Source organism: Ochotona princeps, chromosome 26, assembly GCF_030435755.1.
Source record: "Ochotona princeps isolate mOchPri1 chromosome 26, mOchPri1.hap1, whole genome shotgun sequence".
In the NCBI taxonomy this organism is placed as follows: Eukaryota; Metazoa; Chordata; class Mammalia; order Lagomorpha; family Ochotonidae; genus Ochotona; species Ochotona princeps.
The window spans coordinates 17,579,022-17,599,432 of NC_080857.1; the positions used below are offsets into that span (position 1 = coordinate 17,579,022).

The 20,411-nt window shown below is 53.3% G+C and overlaps 1 protein-coding gene across 1 annotated transcript; it reads left to right on the forward strand.

The window, feature by feature from the left end:
* The first annotated feature begins 843 nt into the window (after positions 1-843).
* On the forward strand, positions 844-18,479 carry TGFB3 (transforming growth factor beta 3). Its single transcript, XM_004584383.2, has 7 exons — positions 844-2,308; positions 7,898-8,061; positions 8,325-8,454; positions 13,527-13,634; positions 15,612-15,783; positions 17,209-17,362; positions 18,284-18,479. Exons 1-7 carry the CDS (start codon positions 1,957-1,959, stop codon positions 18,440-18,442), a joined length of 1,239 nt encoding a protein of 412 aa, XP_004584440.1. The 5' UTR covers positions 844-1,956; the 3' UTR covers positions 18,443-18,479.
* Positions 18,480-20,411: the final 1,932 nt, after the last annotated feature.

Below are 20,411 nucleotides of genomic sequence, written 5' to 3' on the forward strand. Positions count from 1 at the left end.
GGGCTGCTGCTCACCTCGAGAGGACTTTGCTGTCGCAGTCGGCAGCCGGTGATCGCATTGGGTACTGGGGGCACCCTTGCGCGCCGAGGCGCGCCCGGGGCCTGTTTCCCTGGCCAGCTCCCGCAAGCCCCTGGTGGCGTCCCCGCAGCCCTGCCCGCCTTCCTAGCCCCAGACCCTCCGAGTCTGGGTCATTGGCGCCCAGGCATCGCCAGAGGGCACCCTCGATCTTCCGGAACGCGCCACCATTTTTTATTTTTTATTTTTTTCAGCGCCCCTGGAGTGTCTCCAGCGCCGCCGACTCCAGGCTTGTCAATGAGGAGTCGGGGCCGGGATCGCCGCCTGTGCTCGGAGGCGCGGGGGCCCAGCTCCCTCCCGGGACCCCTGCCCGGCGTCCGGCCTGGCCCCTCGGTGGGGTGGGGTGGGATTGGGGGGTGGCCCGGGGGCCTGGGAGGGAGGAAACGCGGACGAGGAGAGCGCGGACTGACAGCTGGCCAGAGGGCGAAGGGGATGGGGGAAGACTCCGGGAGGGAAGGGGGAGTTTTGCTTTTCCGAGTAACTTTCCAGAAAAACAGCCAACGTGTAGCAGGAGTGACTCCGGAGGGGGGGCGGGAGGGAGGGGAGTTCAGTGACCACGTCGGACGCAAAGTATTTTTCAAACGGGCTCGTCTTTTCCTGTGCCTGTTTAAAACATTAAAACCGTGCAGCGAGGGAGGCTGCGTGCGCTGGTCCCTCCCTCCCTCCCTCCCCCACCCCAGGACGGAGACGTCATGGGAGGGAGGTATAAAATTTCAGCAGAGAGAAATAGAGAAAGCAGTGTGTGTGTGCATGTGTGTGTGTGAGAGAGAGAGAGCGGGAGGGGGTAGCGGAGAGCAGAGCCAAATCCAATCCGAGGCAGCGGGCTGAGAGAGGAGAGAGAGGCGAAAGACAGGGGAAGAAGCACGCGAAAAAGAAGCGAGCCCAGCTTGCCGGCGCAGCAGTGCTGGGCTTGGCTTCCCTTGACTTGGCCAACTCGATCTTCTCAAGAGAAGCCAGGGACAGGAGCGATGGCCGAGGGAGAAGACGAGCAGCGGAGCTGGTGACCGTGGGCGTCCGAGTGGATTATTGGGGCTTCCAGTTGCGCTGAACCCCACGGTCTCAGCCAATGAAGACGCCGGGCACAGCGTGAACAGTCATTAAGAAAGCCCCCAGCAAGTGTAAACAAGAGGGCCAGCATGGATGGAGTGCCTGGGGGCCGAGGGTGCCCTGTGCTGCCCCCACCTCTAGCTTGCCCAGCAGCCGCCCAGCCCTGCCCCTCCCCACCTACTCACTTCTGATCTTTTTTCATCCTTTCCTCTTCTTTTTTTTTCTTTTCTATTCTCTCTTCATCTTCTTCTCCTTCAGCGCAAGACAACAAGGATTTTGATTTTTTTTTTTTTGGAGGTGGGGGGGACCCGGCCATGGTCCTTCCGTGCCCTCGTTAAAATACCCGCTTTCTCTCCCAACGCCCAGCGGCGATTGGCACTATCAGATATCTGCTCTATTTATTTTTACCTAAAGGAAAAGCTCCAGCTCTCTTCCCACTCCCAGCTGCCTCGCCACCCCTCCCAGCCCTCGGTTTGCCCTCCAGCGGGGCTGCGGGGAGTTCGAGCCGAGCTAAAAAACCTGTTGAGAGACGCGCGCATGGACGAGACTCGGCAGCGCTGCGAGGCGCGCGCACACACACAGTCCGCTCGCTTCTTCGGCCTCGGCGTTGCCAGCGCTTCCTGGAAGTCTGGAGCTCTCGCAGTGCAGTGAGTTCATGCACCTTCTTGCCAAGCCTCAGTCTTTGGGATCTGGGGAGGCTGCCTGGTTTTCCTCCCTCCTTCTGCGCATCGGCTGGGGTCTCCTCCTCCCCAGGCCTCTCCAGCCCCCCACCCCACCCCCACCGCGGCCTCTCTCTGTCTCTCCCCATCCACCCGCCCCTCCACCGGCTCGCCCATGAAGATGCACTTGCAAAGGGCTTTGGTGGTCTTGGCCCTGCTGAACTTCGCCACGGTCAGCCTCTCTCTGTCCACTTGCACCACCTTGGACTTTGGCCACATCAAAAAGAAGAGAGTGGAAGCCATTAGGGGACAGATCTTGAGCAAGCTCCGGCTCACCAGCCCCCCTGAGCCGTCGGTGATGACCCACGTCCCCTATCAGGTCCTGGCCCTTTATAACAGCACTCGGGAGCTGCTGGAGGAGCTGCAAGGGGAGAAGGGAGAAGGCTGCACTCAGGAAAACACCGAGTCGGAATACTATGCCAAAGAGATCCATAAATTCGACATGATCCAGGGGCTAGCGGAACACAGTAAGTCTGGATTCTCGGCAAAGCCCCTGGCACAGAAGGTCCGAGCTGGAGCAGGGTGCTGGGCGGGGGTGGTGATGGTGGGGGCAGGGGCTGGTTGGCAGGGGCCACACTACAGAGTGTCCTGGGTCTGCCAGCAGACTGGAGCTGGGAGGTAGGTGGGGAGGGAGTCAGAGCTGTTCTGCCCAAAGCCAGGCTTCAGGAAGGCTGGGTCCTGGAGTCCTAGCGCAGCCTGCACTGGTTTTTCAGTTAGCATTGTGCCATGCTGCAATGTGTGTGTGTGTGTCCTCACGTGGGATTCTGTGGGCAACTGTAAACATGTGGGGTGGCTAGCTCTCTCCTTTAAGCCCTGACAGTTCCATGAAGTTTGGAGACCCGGCGTCCCCTCCCTACTTAGCCCAGTTCACGGTGACACGTCTATCTGTCAGCTTTTCCAGTTTCTGAGTTAGAGCAGTACTTTCCCCCCAGAAGAATGTATGGGAAGTGTCTGGAAGCCCAGGCACAAGAGCGTGGGTTCTTCCATCTGCACCACACACATGACCCACGGGAGTCCACGTGTGGCGGGGGAGGGCATGCATGTGTGTTCACACATCTGTTGACTTTCAGACGATAGGCTGTCCAGTAGGCACACTGCTCAAAAATGGGTACCTTCCCAGCCAGTGGACTTCAGAGAGTGGGGGCTGTGGGACTGGGTGTGGAGGGGAGGGCTGGCGGCCCTTTGTATCTGCGTGTCACAGGTGGACGGGAGGGCTGGCCGTGGGAGCGTGGGGGTGTTGTGTCAGGGTGTGTGTCCCCAGGAGGCTTACTGTCTGCGTTCAGGAGCTGGGAGCTGTGGGCTGAGACGCCAGTGTGGTACACGTGTGGAAGTCATGTGTGTTTACTGAATGGGGATTTAAAAAACCTCAATACAAGAGGGAGAAATTTGGCAGATGTGAAGAAACTGACAGCCCAGGAAAGAGGAATGTGAGCCACTCGTGGGCCAGAGGCCCTGGGTGCAACTCTGTTTGCTTTTCCTACCAGCAGGTGTCCTCGCTGCCCTGCCCACCTCTGCCCAGGCCCACCTGGGAGCTGGGCAGTGCATGCAACCAGAGTGGGGAGCAGGCAGGGTGAGGATGAGGAGTTGGGACAAGAAAGAGTCTGGTTAGAGAAGGAGCAGGCATGGATACTGATGGGTGGACCGGCTCTGGCTATGGGAAGTGCAAAAGGCCCTGTTGGGAGCAGGCCCATACCAGGTGGAGGAGTTTGTGGTTACTGGCAGGGGTTCCTGTGGCTGCCTGGGGCGTCCTTCCTTAGGATGTGGCTACTGTGAGGGGCAGAGGCAGAGCTGGAGCTCCCTGGCCAGGCCTCTCTGGGTGGGGCCGGCTCAGGGTCTGCCAGGGATCTACCTTCCTGGGCACCCACCGGGGCAGGAGGTAGCAGCCACAAATATCAGAGGAGGGTGGGAGTGAATGTTGGAGGAGAGTGTGGGGCCAGAGGGCAGCATTGAGACCTTAATGACCCAGGCCAAGGGGAGGAGTCTGAGGGAGGAGGAGGAGTTGAGTCACTCAGCTGAGTCCACTCAGCCTAGAATCCTGAAGTGAGAATGAATGAGCTAGCCAGAGGCAAGGTCACACAAGTGCAGGTGAACATGATTTTTTTTTTTCAGAGATGTAGGGTACAAATTGTGGGTGGCCCAGGAAAATACCAAGGCCCCCACGGATGCTGGGCATTTTGTAGGCTGCAGCACTAGGGTGACCACATAACTTTGGCGCAATGCCTGGCCCAGGGCAACCCAGGGCATAGCCGTCAGGATACTGTTTGGGATGCCAGAGGAGCTGGTGTCCGGTGGGACCCAGGTGATGCCACAGAGGCTGGTGGGTGCAAACAGGAAGTGGGCTCTGCTGACTCCCTGCAGCTGCAGGTGGTGACAGGGAGGCAGAGCCGATGCTAAACTGGGCCCACCCTGCAGCTGCTCAGGTACTGAGCCCGCCCTGGAGAGGCAGACACATGGGGCCGCAGTAATTATAAAGAAGGCAGCGGGCAGGTGCACACACCCAGCAGGTGTTGCATGGGGGTAGGATCATCACCAGAGTGAGGGGAGTCTGTCTCTAATTTGTGATGGTAGGCAGGGGTTAGCAGGGGTCTGAGGTGGGCGCATCCATCAGCAGGGCCTCAATAACAGGATTTCTGCGTGGGGGTCATAAGATGATGTTCCATTCCATGTTTTATCTGTCTCGGCCACCTTGTTCCTCGGTAGCTGAGGACATGGAGGGAAGTGACAGTTGGAGATGGGACAAGGAGATAGGGGTTCCTGGAGAAGAGAAAGATTAAAGGAATAATTTCCCATGGTGCGGGACACAGGGCACCAAGATGAGAGCTAATGAGGGCCCACCCTTTGGGCTCCCCTGTCCTGGAGATCTCTTTATCTCCTTGTTACAGATAGGCAAACTGAGGCCCTAGCCAGTTAAGGAGTGTGCCCAAGTGGAGGGGGGGAGAGGGGATTAGAACACATGCTGTGAGCAGGTGTCAGATGCACATTTGAAGTCCCTCCTGCAGCCCGGAGGCCCTAACAGAATTCCACTTACAACAGAAATGGATGGGGTAAGCAGGAGGGGTCAGGAGCTGCCACCTCGGTAACCCAGGTGACAGATGGCATAGGGATGGAGGACTGGACTTGCTCGTGCTCAGCTCTGTCTGGCTTCTTTGGCCAGTAGAGCCCTCTACCACGGGCATTTGCTCATGTTCGGTGAGTTTTCTTTGTTTCATGAAGAGTCTTGGGTGGGTGAAGCAAGGAGGAGCCCTGTAAAAGTCACCCTGCCTCTATTCCAAACCTGTTTCCTCCATCTGCAAATTCAGAGACGATCCCTGGACTCCCTTTTCTACTGAAAGAGACATGTAATGACAGCGGGGCTGAGTGGGCAGGGATCCTCCTGGGGAGTCCAGGCAAGACTCCATGCTTTCCCTGGCCCATGGTGAGAAGGGACATAGGTGTCATCCTATCTCCCATATGGTGGGGTGTGAAGGAACAAGCTTCTTGTGTGTGTCAGCCAAGGGCAAAGCAAAGACAGCCAGTGAGCAGGTGGAGTTCAGACCCAATCATTATTGCCTGGGATAGAAAAAAATGATATAGATATGGAATGAACCATGATATTTTAAATACAAGAGGTCAGGTGTAAGCATTTAGCCTGGCACTGAAGATGCACTTTGGAGTCCCTGGGTTCGATCCCCGGTGCTGGCTCCTGACTTCAGCTGTCCACTGATGCCACCCCTGGGAGGCAATACTCAGATCTGAGCTCTGCCTGCTGGCATCCCTCAGCTGTTGCTGACTCACATGGAACTCTGGCCAGCACCCTCTGGGCCTGAAGAGGGCAGCACTGGAGGACTCCCCATATCATTTGCCATTTTACTAGAATCCATAGATTTTGGTGACAGGAAAGAACCATCCAAACCTGTTTCCTTGAAATTTGTGTAACCTCCTCACTGAGAGGATTCTGTCTTGGTGGCATAAATCCGTGTCTAATGGCCTTCTGGGAGTCCTTGAGCTCATGGGTTTGCTTGTCTCCTGGCTTCTCACCACCTTGTCTTCACTTTGACTGTTCTTGCCAGCAGGTGCCTTTTTAAATGTTAATACCTTAAACATTTATTTATTTGACAGGCAGAGAGAGAGAGAGAGAGAGAGAGAGAGAGAATCTTCTGTCTACTGGTTCACTCCCCCAAACAGCTACAATAGCAGGTCCAGGCCAGACTGAAGCCAGGAGTCAAGAACTCCAGTCAGTTCTCCCATGTGGGGGGTCAGGAGCCCCAGTACTTGGACAGTTATTTTCTGCTACCTTTCCAGGTGCATTAGCAGAAAGTTGGATTGGAAGTGGAGCAGCTGGGACCAGCACTCCGATATGGAATGCTGATGTTGTAGGAGGCAGCTTATCATGCTGCACCACACCAGTCCTCTCCCCCCGCCTCCTTCTATGGTATGGGACACATTGTACTCATCCCTTCTTCCTCTTGCAGCCGGTCGTTGGAGGTGCTGTCATAACTGAAGCCATATTGATGACAGATCCATCAAGACCCATCTCTGTTCTTAAGAGTGCCACTGGTTCCAAACAGCTCTTTCATATCCAGAGTGTCATTCACTATCTTATAAACCACTTATTACTGCTGGGTCTTCCCTCTGCTTTGAGCTGAAAGGCTCAGTGTTTGTTCTTTGAAGGCCAATTATCAATCAGAGCTCCGTTAGCTGGCATTCACACACTTGTTTTCCTAACATCTGTTCCACTAATTTCTCTAAGAACCTGTGTCAGGCCCACCAGATGGCAGTTTCCAGAACATGCACCCATTCTTTCCGGAAGATCAGTAGCGCATTTGCTTCTTTGCAGGCGTCTGATCTTTCCCGCCTTGCTGGTGACTTCCTAAACCACCCCTCGGGGTGATTATGAGCGCGTTCCAGCCATGTCCATTATGTGTGGAATCTACATCCAGGGGCTTGAATTTCACCTTTTGGCTATTGCAACCATTTGTGCAGAAGAAAAGCTTTCCCTGGGTATTGATGCTGCTGCAGCCTTGAAATTATCACGTGTGTGGCAGCTAAGAAGCGGAGCGTACTCTCACTCTCCTCTCTCTCTCCCTCTTCCCCTCACCACCCTGGCTCTAGCCCTGGCTGCCCTGTGGGCATGGATGGAAAGGCTAGCAGGGTGACAGAGGCTGGCATGGCACATGCTGCCAAAGGAAGAGACCCCTTAAAGAGAACAGAACCGGTGGGGACAGACCTGTGTGAGCTGAACGAACATCTGTGTGTGCCAGCCTGCAGACGTATGCTTGACACACAGAGCTGATGATGTCATTCTTGCTCAGACACCTCCCCTGGCTTCTTAACTGTTGACAAGATAAAACCCAGCCCCTCAGTCTGGCATATGGCCTTCCTACAAGGTCGGGGGTGGGCACCCTGATCTATTGTCCTCGCCTCCTCTTACCTGGCACCAGCCGTTGCTTTCCTACTTCTGTTGGCAAGTCAGATATACAGAGAGAAGGAGAGACAGAGAAGAAGATCTTCATCTGTTGATTCATTCCCCAAGCGGCCACAGTGACTGGAGCTCAGCCAACCCGAAGCCAGGAGCCCAGAGCCTCTTCTGGGTCTCCCACACAGGTGAAGGATCCCAAGGCTTTGGGCTGTCCTTGACTGCTTTCCCAGGCCCGAAGCAGGGAGCTAGATGGGAAGTAGGGCCTCTGGGATTAGAACTGGTGCCCATATGGGATCCCAGCGTGCCTAATTTGAGGACTTTAGCCTCTAGGCTATCATGCTGGGCCCGTGCTAGTAACTTTTGAGAATCTGTATTTTCTAAAAATAGTAGGAAACCCTGGCTGAAGGGCTTAGCAGAAAATGCTATTTGACTGGCCTGTCTTTAGTGTCCTGTCCAGCTACCCTATGGTGTCACTGCTTCTTGCTTTGGACTGTGTTGTTCTAGAGCCACCCAGAACCCTCCCATGCCTCCACCTTCAGGTCTGAAGCCTCCAGACCAGTAAGGCAGTCACAGGTGAGGTGATGGCCACTTGGTGACCCCACTCATGTCTCTAGGGCTCCATTCACACTGCATGTCTTCCCACTGCCTTCTGTCCTAGACGAGTTGGCCGTCTGCCCCAAAGGAATTACCTCCAAGGTTTTCCGCTTCAATGTGTCCTCAGTGGAGAAAAATGGAACCAACCTATTCCGAGCAGAATTTCGAGTCTTGCGGGTGCCCAACCCCAGCTCCAAGCGCAATGAGCAGAGAATCGAGCTCTTCCAGGTAAATCCGGAACAAAGACTGTCCAGGTGGGAAAAGCCAAGTTCCCCCTCGAGGCCTCCTTTGGGTGCAGAGTTCAGCAGATGGGGGCTCAAGTCGGAGTTTTTCTGGGGCTTGGGCCTGCATCTGTCTCCAAGAGGGGCTGGAAGGAGGTGGCCGGCCACAGCCCTTGCCTTGTGCTTTTCCGCTGCCTGCACTCCCACACCAAGCCAGTATCCATGGTGCTCTATCTGGGCCTGATGCATGGACCCTTCTCTGCCCTACAGATCCTCCGGCCAGATGAGCACATTGCCAAGCAGCGCTACATTGGCGGCAAGAACCTGCCCACACGTGGCACGGCCGAGTGGCTGTCTTTTGATGTCACGGACACTGTGCGTGAGTGGCTTTTGCGAAGAGGTAGGTTGCTCCCCCCAACCCTCACTCCCAGATGAGTATGAACCTCAGGCTCCTGGGACCTTTGGAAGACATGGGGCAGAGGACAGAATGGGCGGTGGAGGTCACAGATTGGAGGTCAGGGCCTCACTGCACTCACTCAATGAATGTTGATCGTATGCTCCTTGGGGACTCAGGAGTGACCAGGACGGAGAGGTCCCAGACCTCACAGGGTCTTCGCTCTGGTGGGAAAGACAAAGAACAAGCAAGCATACTAAGAAGGAAGACTCTTAGGAAGAATGTTTATGACTCTAGGGACATCCAGAACTTCCTCCTCTCTCTACCAGCAGGGCATCACAGATAGAACAATGGCCACTTGGTGACCCCACTGTCTCTAGAGGTCCACTCACACTGTGCATGTCGAGCTGGCCGTCTGTCCCAGAGGAATTACCTCCAAGATTTTTTTTACTTCAATGTGTCTTTAGTAGAGAAAAATGGAACCAACCTGCTCCATGTAGAATTCTGGGTCTAACAAAGAACTAAGTGTCCAAGGGTGGGGGAGGAAGAGCAGGTGACTATGACAGATAGGACCCCCCAGCAGGTGCTCAGGGATGGTCTCTAGAACGAAGGAGTTTGTGCACTGAGAAGGGAGTGATGAGAAGGAGCCAATCCTCCGAGGTCAAGGTGAAGGATGCCTTAAGCAGAGGGCCCAGTGAGGCCCATGTCCCCAGGTGGAAGACAGCTCACTCTACATGAGAGTCGCCAGTAGACTGCTGGGGATGGAGTGTGACAGCCCCAGGGAACAGAGGAGTGACTGAGATCAGGGCATGGAGGAGGACTTGTTCCAAGCATGGGGTGAGAAGTCACAGGAGTGCTGCAGGTGGGGCTGGAGGCTGAGAGTGATGCGACTTGGTGGAGAGACCCTGCTGGTGTTCTGCAGTCCCGGAAGGAAACAGAACGACCAGTTAGGGTCCACTGCAACAGCCCAGACGCAACAGGGACGGTGGATGGATTTTCTTCCATGTTTTGGAGGTAGAGATTAGGTAGGGGATGTGGAGATGAAAGAGGCATCACATATGTGATTCCTAACATTTGAGACTGAGTTTCCAAGTGGTATCACTAATAGGGAAGATAGGGAGAAGAACAAGGACGAGGGCAGGTTCTGTTTTGTCCAATTAAATTTGCAAGGCCTGGTAGTCATCCAAGTAGAGCTGACAGATCCAAGTGCATCACACTGCCCGTGTCCCAGATATCTTACCCACTCACTGTGTTTCCTCACCTGGAAAATTAGGTAACAGCTCCACCCCCGTGTACCTCACAGAGATGGTTTAAGAATCTCGAGCATCTGAGAAAACCTCATGGCTCTCGACATAGTTTTATAGGCATGAGCTTTATTTTTGAAGATTTATTTATTTGAAAGTTAGTGTTACAGAGAGAGAAGGAAAGAGGGAAAGAGAAAGAGAGAAAAAGCTCCTCCATCTGCTGGTTTGCTTCTCCAAATGGCCACAACAGCCAGGGGCTGATCCAGGTTGAGGCCGGAAGCTTGGAACTCCATGTGGGTCTCCCATGTGGGTGCAGCGCAGGGGCGGGGCTGTTCCAGGCACTTGGGCCATCTTTCCGTTGATTTCCCAGGTACATTAGCAGGGAGCTGGAGGAGCAAGTATATTCAGTTAGGTAAAGGAACTGAAGTCCAGAGAAGTGAAATGTCAGGATCAAGGTCATCCAGTCTGGCTGGAAGCCGAGTCTGCTGCTGGCTGGTCCACATGGCTCTTGACATCAAGCACTTCAGTTTCTCTCCCTTTTGCATCCCTGGTTGGTTATTGCCTGGTCTGACTGCTCAGTGGGCAGCGTTACATGTGGTGGCCCCATCTGCCCCTTCTCTTCCTCCTTGGGAAGGTTTTCTTCCATCATGAGCTGTGATCAGGCCCTAGTCCAGGGACACAAGCACCCTCTTCCTCCCTTCCTTGAGATGGAGAGGAGGTGCATTCTTGATCAGCACAGTCCTTGCCTCTCCTCCTTATTCCCTAAGACTTGATGCTGGAGCTTCCAGTATAGCATCATCGGGGGTGGGGGTTAAAGGGCTCAACATGCGTGACCTGCCGGCCTCTGCATGCATCATGACTGCAAAGTCCCCACTTGAAGGGCATTGTTAGGTGGCTGAATGGGCAGATTTTGGGCCCCAATCCCAAGGGTGGCCAGGAATTCCATCCTGTCCCTCCTTTGTCTGGGGTGTGCAAAGGGGAATTCGGCAGCAGCGCTGTTGGGAATTCTGAGTCAGACTGGCGCTCCTGCCCAGAGCCTGGGCTTGGCGACAGGAAGGCGTGGCTGGGGAAATGATTCTCTTGCTTCCCTGTCTGATTTTCATCAGCTCCACCTGGATTTCTTTGAAGCCCTAGGCACTTGAAGGAGTTCTTATTTTCACAGCTGCAGAACTCAATGAGGAGTTTGCGTTGGGAATGATTTCCATCCTCCTTGAGACATCAAAAAGATAATTTCGTAATAAAATCTATGGGTCCCCCTCCCACCATCCCTTTCGCTGCCAATTTTGAAGTTAGTTCTTCACTTGGATCCCGCAGCGCCCACTCAGGCAGGGACTGCCCAGCCTTCCCGCAAAGGGAACTGATGACATAGGCTGTGACTTCCCAGAACTCAGGGGTCTATTCAGGGTTCAAGGTCTCAAGCCAAGGACACCAGTGGACTCCAGAACGGAATAGTTGATGTGATCTTGGATTTGTTCAGCAAACACCTGAGAGCCCATGTGCATCAGGTACCCAGGTGACTTTCCGGGCCTCAAGGCTGGTTGGAGCCTGATCCAGACTTGGGGATCAGAGAGCTCAGCCCCTGGCACTGTTGCTCCTGTAGCCTGCAGCTCCTCTGTGTACAAAGCCAGGCCTCCAATAGGCTGGCCAAGGACCACTTTCAGCATCATGGCTCGGGACAGGTGGGTCTACAAGAAAGCACAACTCTTTGGCTTCTCAGTGAGTGTGTGGACAGCTTCCTTGGTGGTCACTACATTCCTCCCTCTCCGCCTTGAGTTGCCCCTTGTTTCCCTAATGATGCTAGATCTGGCATTGGCCCTACTGCATCCTGGTTAGATGCAATTGGGCAAGCCATCCCATTTCCTTACATCTGTTGTTCTCATCTGTACAATGATGGGGGGGCGTGGGGGAGTTGGTGGGAGCAATCATTGTTCTTACTTTGTAGATTCCTTCCGAAATAAAATGAATTAATACTTGTAACATCTCAGAGCACTGCATGCGGTGGACTGAGCCTGAGGTCAAACCGGGTCATCTGGTGCTTACCACTTGTGCCCTGATCCACTCTTCCTGGCATATCTGTCTGCACCTTGACTCTAACCCACAGAGTCAGAGAACTCAGCCATTCCAGGTTTCTCCCAGCCCACCTTGTACCCCCTTGAACAAGGAAGTCTGCCATGTTGTTAGGTAGTCTGTTTCAGCTCCTCTGGCTGCTGCTTCTTAATGCAGAAGGAGGACGCTCCTCACGGCTCCTTTCTGTTCACTTCTCACCAGCCAGGGCTCTTGTTGATCTGCTTCGCCCCGGGACAGAGACTTTCCTAGCTTGGCAGGTGTCAGTGTGTCCTAGAGGATGCCCAGGCTTGGGCCACAGCAGAGCTGGTTGGGCTGTGGAGTTCACAGAAGAAAGGGAGCTGGTTTGTAGCCAGCAGGACTGGGATGCCCAGGCTGAGCAAGTGCTGACCGGAATCTCAGGGCTGCTGTATCATGCTGCCCTGGACACAAGTGCTGAGCCAGGCTGGGCTCTGGGGTTTTCTTTGATGAACACCAGATTTCAGAAAGATTCTTGAAAGGCCAGATGTTCACATGCACTAGGGTGGCCCCAGGGAGTGATATACCAATGGGCACTAGAATGTCACTTCCAGTCTTTCTCATGCTCATTCTCTCTGAGCTTCTGACATGTGGGCCTTTGGCTGTGGCCTCTGGTCTGTTCTTGAATTTTTACCACTGTTTCCCAAGCTGTCCTTCTTTGGTGGACTGTCCACTTTCCCAGTGTGAATGAGGATTCCCAAGCAAGAGACCTTCAAGCACTTTTTTAACCTCATGATGTACTTGTCTGGGAGGGAAACAAGGCCAAGTGCAAGCATAATTTTCATCTTCCCTTTGGACTTGACTGCTTCCTGTCTGTGCACAGGCACAGCCATGCTAGACAGGCTGGCATCTTCTACCCAGACATGTTCTGCTCGTGGTTTGCAGCTGACCTTGCCTTGAGTGTCGGTTCCTGACCTGCAGTCTTCTGGACAGCCTCCTGTTGGTGTGCCTTGCTGTTCCCATCTCTCTGCCATTCTTCGGTTATGCCTCTACCTCGTTTCTTGTACTTCCTCTGCCTCCTCCCTTCCTCCTTCCTCAGCAGGTTGGCTCAAATGTCTTCCAACTGACACTTAGCCATTGCGAGCTTTTCTTTCTCGTGTCCTTGTCCCTTTGCCCTGAAGCAGGAAGGCCATGATTTTCTCTTAATAACATCCTTTGGAAGTGAGTGGCTCTTTTGGTCTCTTGTTTATTTTGAAAACAGGACAGTGGCAGGTTTGTGTGAGGGGAGATACAAACACACATAGATCTCTCATCAGCTGGTTCACTCTCCAAATGCCCCATGACGCTGTGGCAGGGCCAGACTAATGCTACATGTTGGGCATTCAATCCAGGTCTCCAGTGTGTGTGGCAGAGACTCAAGTACTTGGGATGTTACTTGCCTCTCCAGGGTGTATGTCAGCTGGAATCAGGAGCACTGCCAGCACTTGAACGTAGACACTCCAATACAGGATGTGAGCATCCCAAGATGCACCAAACACCTGCTCTGAGATTGGATGACTGTGACCAACCTCCTACTGCTGCCCACCAGCTTCCTCTTCCATTTGGCTATTCATGATGTGGTAGAAATACATTACATGTGGCAACGTGTGTGTGTGTGTGTGGGGGGGTCCACTCTGAGTTTTGGAAACACTTTCTGTGTGCCTGGATACTCGGCAAAGCTCAGTTTTCTGTGAGCACCACCGCAGCAGAGGCCCGACCCTCCCCACCCTACAGATGGAAATTTTCTCACTGACGCTGTGTCTTCTTTTACAGAGTCCAACTTAGGTCTGGAAATCAGCATTCACTGTCCATGTCACACCTTTCAGCCCAATGGAGATATCTTGGAAAATATTCATGAGGTGATGGAGATCAAGTTCAAAGGTAACAGACTGGACGTGTGTGGTAGGATGGGTGGGAGCTAATGGGGCAGGAGATCCTACCAGACTACAAGACAATGAGTTCAGAACTTTTGTACAGATGGTCAGCTATTTTGTATTTGGGCAGTTTTGCTCTGCCTCCAGACCAATGGACATGGTTTGCACCTTATTGATGGGGGATTGGATGGGATCGAGATTTGGACTGGAACACATTGTGGCACTAATTAGAGTGGTGCCAATCATGTGCCCAACCTGTTCAGTTTCTCTGAGCCCAGTAAGAAGACTTCAGCCACAGGATGGTTTTGCAGCTAAATGAGATGAGCAATGTACAACAGGTGCTGGGGATGCTCAGTGCAGAAGCTCACTTCGATGGCCCTGCACACCAGGACCATGATGACTGAGTCCTCCAGGTGCTGCAGGGCCCATCACATCGTTGCCTAGGCAGCATCTGGCTTCAGATGTTTGCCTCGGGGCTCAGAGATGCCCAGCTCACTGGGAGCTGATTCTGGTTTCCCAATGTTTCCAAGGGACTCAGCCCTAACAGTGTTTGGGGGTCAGGGAATTCCTGCCATAATGCCCATGTTGGCTGAGATCCGAGGCTTCTCTGGGAAAAGGTGCAGGTGGCTGTTGGCTCTGAGGCCTCAGATGTCCTTGTGAGCTGCATGGATGGTTATGTCAGAATCTTTTTCGATTTTTTTAAGCCATTGATTTTGTCATCTTGATCACAGAAGTGATCAAGAGTTCAGAAGCCCTTCAGTCTTGACCTATAGACCAGGTTAGGATGCAGTCTTCGGCTTCCAGGCATACTTCCTTCTCTCTTCTGCAGAGATTTCCAGAAAGAGGGGAGCTTGATCTCCAGATTTTCCATTTATATGGCAGACCAGGTGCCCCTTCTTGAGGTCTGTGTGAATGAGGCTCGTGGTAATCTTGCTCTTGGTGAGGTGTCCCTTTAGTTGAGACTCTTTCTTAGGTTACTTCCTGAGCCTTTCCTTTTCTGAAGAAACCAGTTCTGATGCACTCGGCCTCTCATTCCTGAAGCTGTTTGCTACGTAGCTCTTAGGTGCTTGTGATCTCATCTGGCCCAAGTGGTGAAAGCACTTCTGAACTACAAATACAATGTGAACATGAATGGTGGTAAATCAAAGGCTTGTTTCTTTGGCTCTCACCCAAACCTGTGGCCTTGTGATACCTGAAGTTCTCAGTAGAACTTCTGTGCTACCTTGACCAAGTCTTTTTTTTTTTTTTATATTTTTAAGATTTATTTTTATTGGAAAGTGAGATTTACAAAGAGAAGGAGACACAGAGAGAACGATCTTCCATCTGCTGGTTCACTCCTCAAGTGGCTGCAATGGCCAGAGCTGAGCCAATCTGAAGCCAGGAGCCAGGAGTTCCTTCTGGGTCTCCCGCATGGGTGCAAGGTTTCAAGGCTTTGGGCCATCCTCTATTGCTTTCCCAGGCCACAAGCAGGGAGCTGGAAGGGAAGTAGAACAGCCAGGATATGAACTGGCACCCGTATGGGATCTTGGCTGTTGTAAGGCAAGGACTTTAGCTACTAGGATACCACTCAGGCCTACCTTGACCAACTCTTAAGAGAAAACTCACAGCCAAGAGTCTTCAGCTTTAGGGTCCACAATGATCACCTAGTGTTCCATGTTTGGGACCAGGTGACAAGAAAACTTCATGGGCCCAGGAAGACTCCTAGGACACAGCTCATGTGGAGCTGTTATTGTTATCTTTGTGGAGAATTCTGTATGGGGTGTGTACCTGAGTGTGTGCACCTTACAGTAACATCGCTCCAATGACAACTGAGCTCTGCTCCTGGGTCCTCCGCACAGCCTTCCTCCTCTGCTGCAGCCGCAGACTTCGCAAGGCAGCTCCCCTCATGCCTCGAGCCTTCTTTTCCTGGACAGTGATGGGATGGGAGGAGATCGTGGCTCTGCTTGCCCTACTTAGAACTTGCTGCCTTCTTCCCCTTGTGTAGGCGTAGACAATGAGGATGACCATGGCCGTGGAGATCTGGGGCGCCTCAAGAAGCAGAAGGATCACCACAACCCTCACCTCATCCTCATGATGATCCCCCCACACCGGCTTGGCAACCCGGGCCAGGGCGGGCAGAGGAAGAAGCGCGCCCTGGACACCAATTACTGCTTCCGGTGAGTGTGGGGGTGCCTGGAAACAGATGTCCACTTATCCCAGGGACCCTGCTGCTGTCCACAAGTGTTTCGGGAAGATGGGGGGGATTCCTACAAACAAACGTGTGTTTCTGGGAGCCTCATGGTCTTTCTGCAAGTCTCTGCAAAGGTCTTGGGTATAGTGAATGAGAACTGCTCAGGTTGTTGGGGTTGGAGATGCTTGGTGGAAGCTTCTCCCTGGCTTGTGGTCCCAAGTACCTGTAGGGTGTGTGTGTGCGCGTGTGTGGTGATGGGGGAGGAGAGGAGGCGGCGCTAGGGGAGTGATTAGTGCAGGAGTTTCTGGTAATAAGTACTCAGTTCTCTATGAAAGACCCAAGAAAAAGAGAGAGAAAGGGTGGGGGGCGCGGGGGGGAAGGGGGAGTAGGGGAAGGGCATCTGAACAGTGAATAAAGTGAAGAACGTGGCTGGGCAGCCATTATGCAGAGCTAGAAAGTCACAGCTTCTTCCCTGACTGAGCTTTTCCCAGCTAATCTGCTGGTTTGGAAAGGAGGAGATGCTACCCATACGCACCCCAATCACAAAAAGGCAGAAAGTAGCCCCACCCAGGAGAGGTGCTGAAGGGAGGAAGATGCAGTGGGGAGTTCATGGATTCATGGTCATGGGCAAAGCCTTCAGGAGGGTGTGGAGCTAGCTCTCTGCGAGGAAGTGAATTCTGGGTATGCAGGAATCCAGGAGAAGGAAGCCCCTTGGGTCTAGGCAGGCATAAAAGGACAGTGGGGCTGGAAGGGAGGTGTGCAAGGGGCTGGCAGAACGAGTTGGGGAATCTTTCCATCTTTATGGACACCCGAGGGAGGCTGAGCTTGGCCAACAGGTGTAGGAGAGGCAGTACGATCGCTGCTCGCCTTGCGGAAGGCCAGCGGTGCGGTTTATCTGTGAGGAATGAGTGCTCTTGGCTGCCGGCATCCGTGCCTTCCACTTGAGAGCTCTCTGGCTCCCAAGAGGCCTGTGGCTGCGGGTTCAGGGTCAGAGTAGCTGCCCAGCTCTGCCAGGGACAACATAGGTTTTCTGGCTCAGAGGCTTTCCAGGGGGGTCATTCGCGAGAAGCTGGAATGGTTAGCGAAGACAGGGCACGAGCTTAAGCACTCCAACAATGGGATACGAACATCTCAAGCGTTATTTTCACTGTTTGTGCACAACACGTGTCCGTTCTGTGCTGCATTTTCTCACCCATTATGTCCTCGGGATCCTGGTCTTCAACACAGGAAACTGTTCTGGTTTCTTCAGCCCCTTGAAGATGGTATTCCCTTGATTTGGACCATCTCCCATGCCAGCCTAGGAAGACCCCTGGAGGGGATGGGGAGGGAAAGATGAGGGTGTTTGTGAAGTTTTTTTCATGATAAGGTTCCTTATAGGTTGATTTTTTTCCCTCGATACTTTTTGTGGCAGCAACCTGGAAGAGAACTGCTGTGTGCGCCCTCTCTACATTGACTTCCGCCAGGACCTGGGCTGGAAATGGGTCCACGAACCTAAGGGATACTACGCCAACTTCTGCTCGGGGCCTTGCCCATACCTCCGCAGTGCAGACACGACCCACAGCACGGTATGGGGTGGGCCAGTGCATCTGAGGGCCTTGAGGGCTGAGCCAGCCAGGCCATCTGTTAGAAAGAACGAATGAAGCCTTGGACACAGAATGAGGGGTTGATGATCTGGGGGAGCGGGGACCTGGGGGCAGTAAAGTCATCCCTCTGCTTAAGGTTCTGATCTTGGCACGTAGGGTCCGATGCTCTCCAGTCACATTCCTACCATAGTTTCTAGCAGACTTTTTATTTGCTTTGTTGAAAGCTTTTGTGCGGTGGCAATGAAGGGGCTGTCACACAGTCCCCTACATGTCAGAGATGTGTGTGCATAGTTGGCAAGCAGTGTTGGGGGGAAGAAGGCTTCTACCATTAGTTAAAGAACTCTGGTAGTTCTAGCCTCTTGGGTGCAGAGAAGTGATTCTGAAAGCTTGTGTAGAAAGCACTTGGATGAGGCTCCTATGGAAACTCGGGGCCCAGCTTGCTTTTTTCTCCAGAGGAATCAGAAATAGGACAGTGATATGCGACATGTGCTTCCTTGCAGCTCATTAGTACTGCATCCTGTTTAAGGCCCTACACTCTTATTACTTAGAAAACAACCCAAGGCAGGCTTTGGGGAGAACCATCAAACAGCAGCCCAAGGGTCAGTCATAGGTGGGAGGACTGAGACGGCAGTGATTCTTGCTAGCCCAGAACTTCACCGCCAATTAAAGTGTCTTCGTAACCACTCTGTTCACAAGCATATGGGCTCTGCCTTCTGCCATGACGAGCAAACAACAACTACGGGTCTCTCACCCAGACTATGTCCCACTGGTTTCCTTTATGCAGCAGCCAAGGACAAGGCCAGCCTGCCACTCTTGGGAGTAATCCCTTTGAACTTGTCGCATTCCTAGGGAGGTAGGCTGAGGTTGGGTGTTCCCCTCTTTAAATGCTGTGCTCCTCCCCAGGTGCTGGGACTGTACAACACCCTGAATCCAGAGGCCTCTGCCTCACCCTGCTGCGTGCCCCAGGACTTAGAGCCCCTGACCATCCTGTACTACGTCGGGAGGACCCCCAAGGTGGAACAACTCTCCAACATGGTGGTGAAGTCCTGTAAGTGCAGCTGAGGCCCCGGGACCTGTGTCGGAGGAGACAGAGAGGATCCGCTGCTCCGGGGACATAAAAGCTGCAGACCCGGCCTGGTGGCCGGCCCAGAGCCCGTTCCCTTCGGCTCCAGGCGGGTGACCGAGCCAGAGGTTTCCTTCCAGGACATTTCTCTTTCTTGCTGGCTCTGAGGATCACTGTGGTAAAGGAAGTGTGGGTTTGGTTAGGGGAAGGATGAACTCTCGAGGACACAGATTTCTTGTGATATGCATGTGGAGGTGGTGGGGACGGAGGAAGAGGGGATGGCAAGTTGACCTGTGGCATGGCAGTGGGGTTGGGGCTATCGTGGGGGTGGAGCCAGGGCACAGAATGGCAGAGTTAGGGCCAGTATGGAAGACACTTGGGACCAGAGGTCAGGTTTGTTCACTGTAGGACTGCACTCCGTGCTAGGGAAATTGGGAAGATGTCCTACAAGGTAAGCATTTGTCTTCAGACAAATCACCAAGACCCAAGTCCCAGCATTCTGTCTCCTACTACCTGGCAGGAAGGGAGGGGCTTTTGTTTGTCTTTCTACATCCATCAGCAAACCCAGACATAGTTCTGGGACTACCAACTCAGCACAAGAGAGATGCTGAATTCAGAAGCCAGGGGTGGGCATCAACCCGATCATCCCATCTGCCCGGGGGGTCCCCTCCTCTCACATTCTTCCTGGGTCCAATTCCCCCTTGGATGTTTGGCTGGACTCCTTCCAGGTCAGGACACACATATGTGGATTTGGGGTCCACGTGGCCTCAGGGCACTAAGGGTTTCTTCCTGTGGGGCTGACAAGCCCCTGTGTTCAGTTGGTGTTCCTGGAAGCAGGTGCTACAGCCCATGAGGCATTCGGGGTAGCTGCCCATGCCAAACAGTGACCTGGCCCCCAGATGCATAGACTGACATATATTAAATATAAATATTACTCTCAAAATCTTTGTATAGATAAATATTTTTGGGGAAGCTTGGATGATTTCATCTTCTGGAAGATTGTTTCTACAACAGTAAAAGCCTTATTCTGAGGTCCAAGTCTGGCTCTGTCTCCATCTTTGTTAATCCCTTCGTTCTGTGGCGACGTCTCAGCAGCTTGGGGCAGCTGGAAGCTGGAGGTGGGGGATCTCGCACACATGAGACACGTTGCTTGGCATGACTGCCCTGAGCATGGAACACTGGGAAAAGCCCATGCTATTGCAGGTGGTCCCTCGCATGCGCAGAGGCCATGGTTCCTATGTGTAGGAGGCCACTGTGTGAGGCTGTGAATGTGGGGGTGTGTACAGGGCCAGTGTTGTCACTGTAATGTTGTTGCTGCCTTCAAGCTGTCACCTCCCTTCTCAGATCAGCTTGGAATGAGATAAACTTGGGGTGGAAAGTATGAAAACTTGAGCCTCATTCTGTTAGCAGGTGCAGCTTCACCCAGCTAACCAGGGAATCCCTTTGCAGACTCAGGGCTTCTCATGAGAGATCTGGAAATGGGAGAGAGAGAGAGAGAGAGAGAGAGAAGGATGCAGTCTCCAGAGTTCTCTTGAGGTTGATCATAGATCCCAGAGCCATGGAGAAATATGTCCCTTTTTGGGAGGGGTCATCCAGCTGCTCCCCCAAAACCACGTTCCCTCAGTGACAGCACTTCACCACTGGGAAGAAAGCTGAAAGCGTACTGGAAGTGAACTCTGCTGGCTGGGGTAATGTGTACAGTGTGTGTTGCATATTGTTCCTCTGGAGTTAGTACTCCAGGAAGAAATCCTTGAGTTTGCTCTCCAAGATTTCCTTGTGCATGGCCAGACAGTTCTCATGGCCTCTCTGTCTTCACTCCCCACACCCACTGTGGCCCTCATTTACTGCCACTGTCCTGCTGGGTGGGACTGTAGTCTACCCAATCCCAGGGAGCCTCTGGGGATGCGGTGGGTGCAGCACACTCAGTGCTTCAGCCAAGGCCATTGTTGTTCCCTGCAGTGTCCCGAA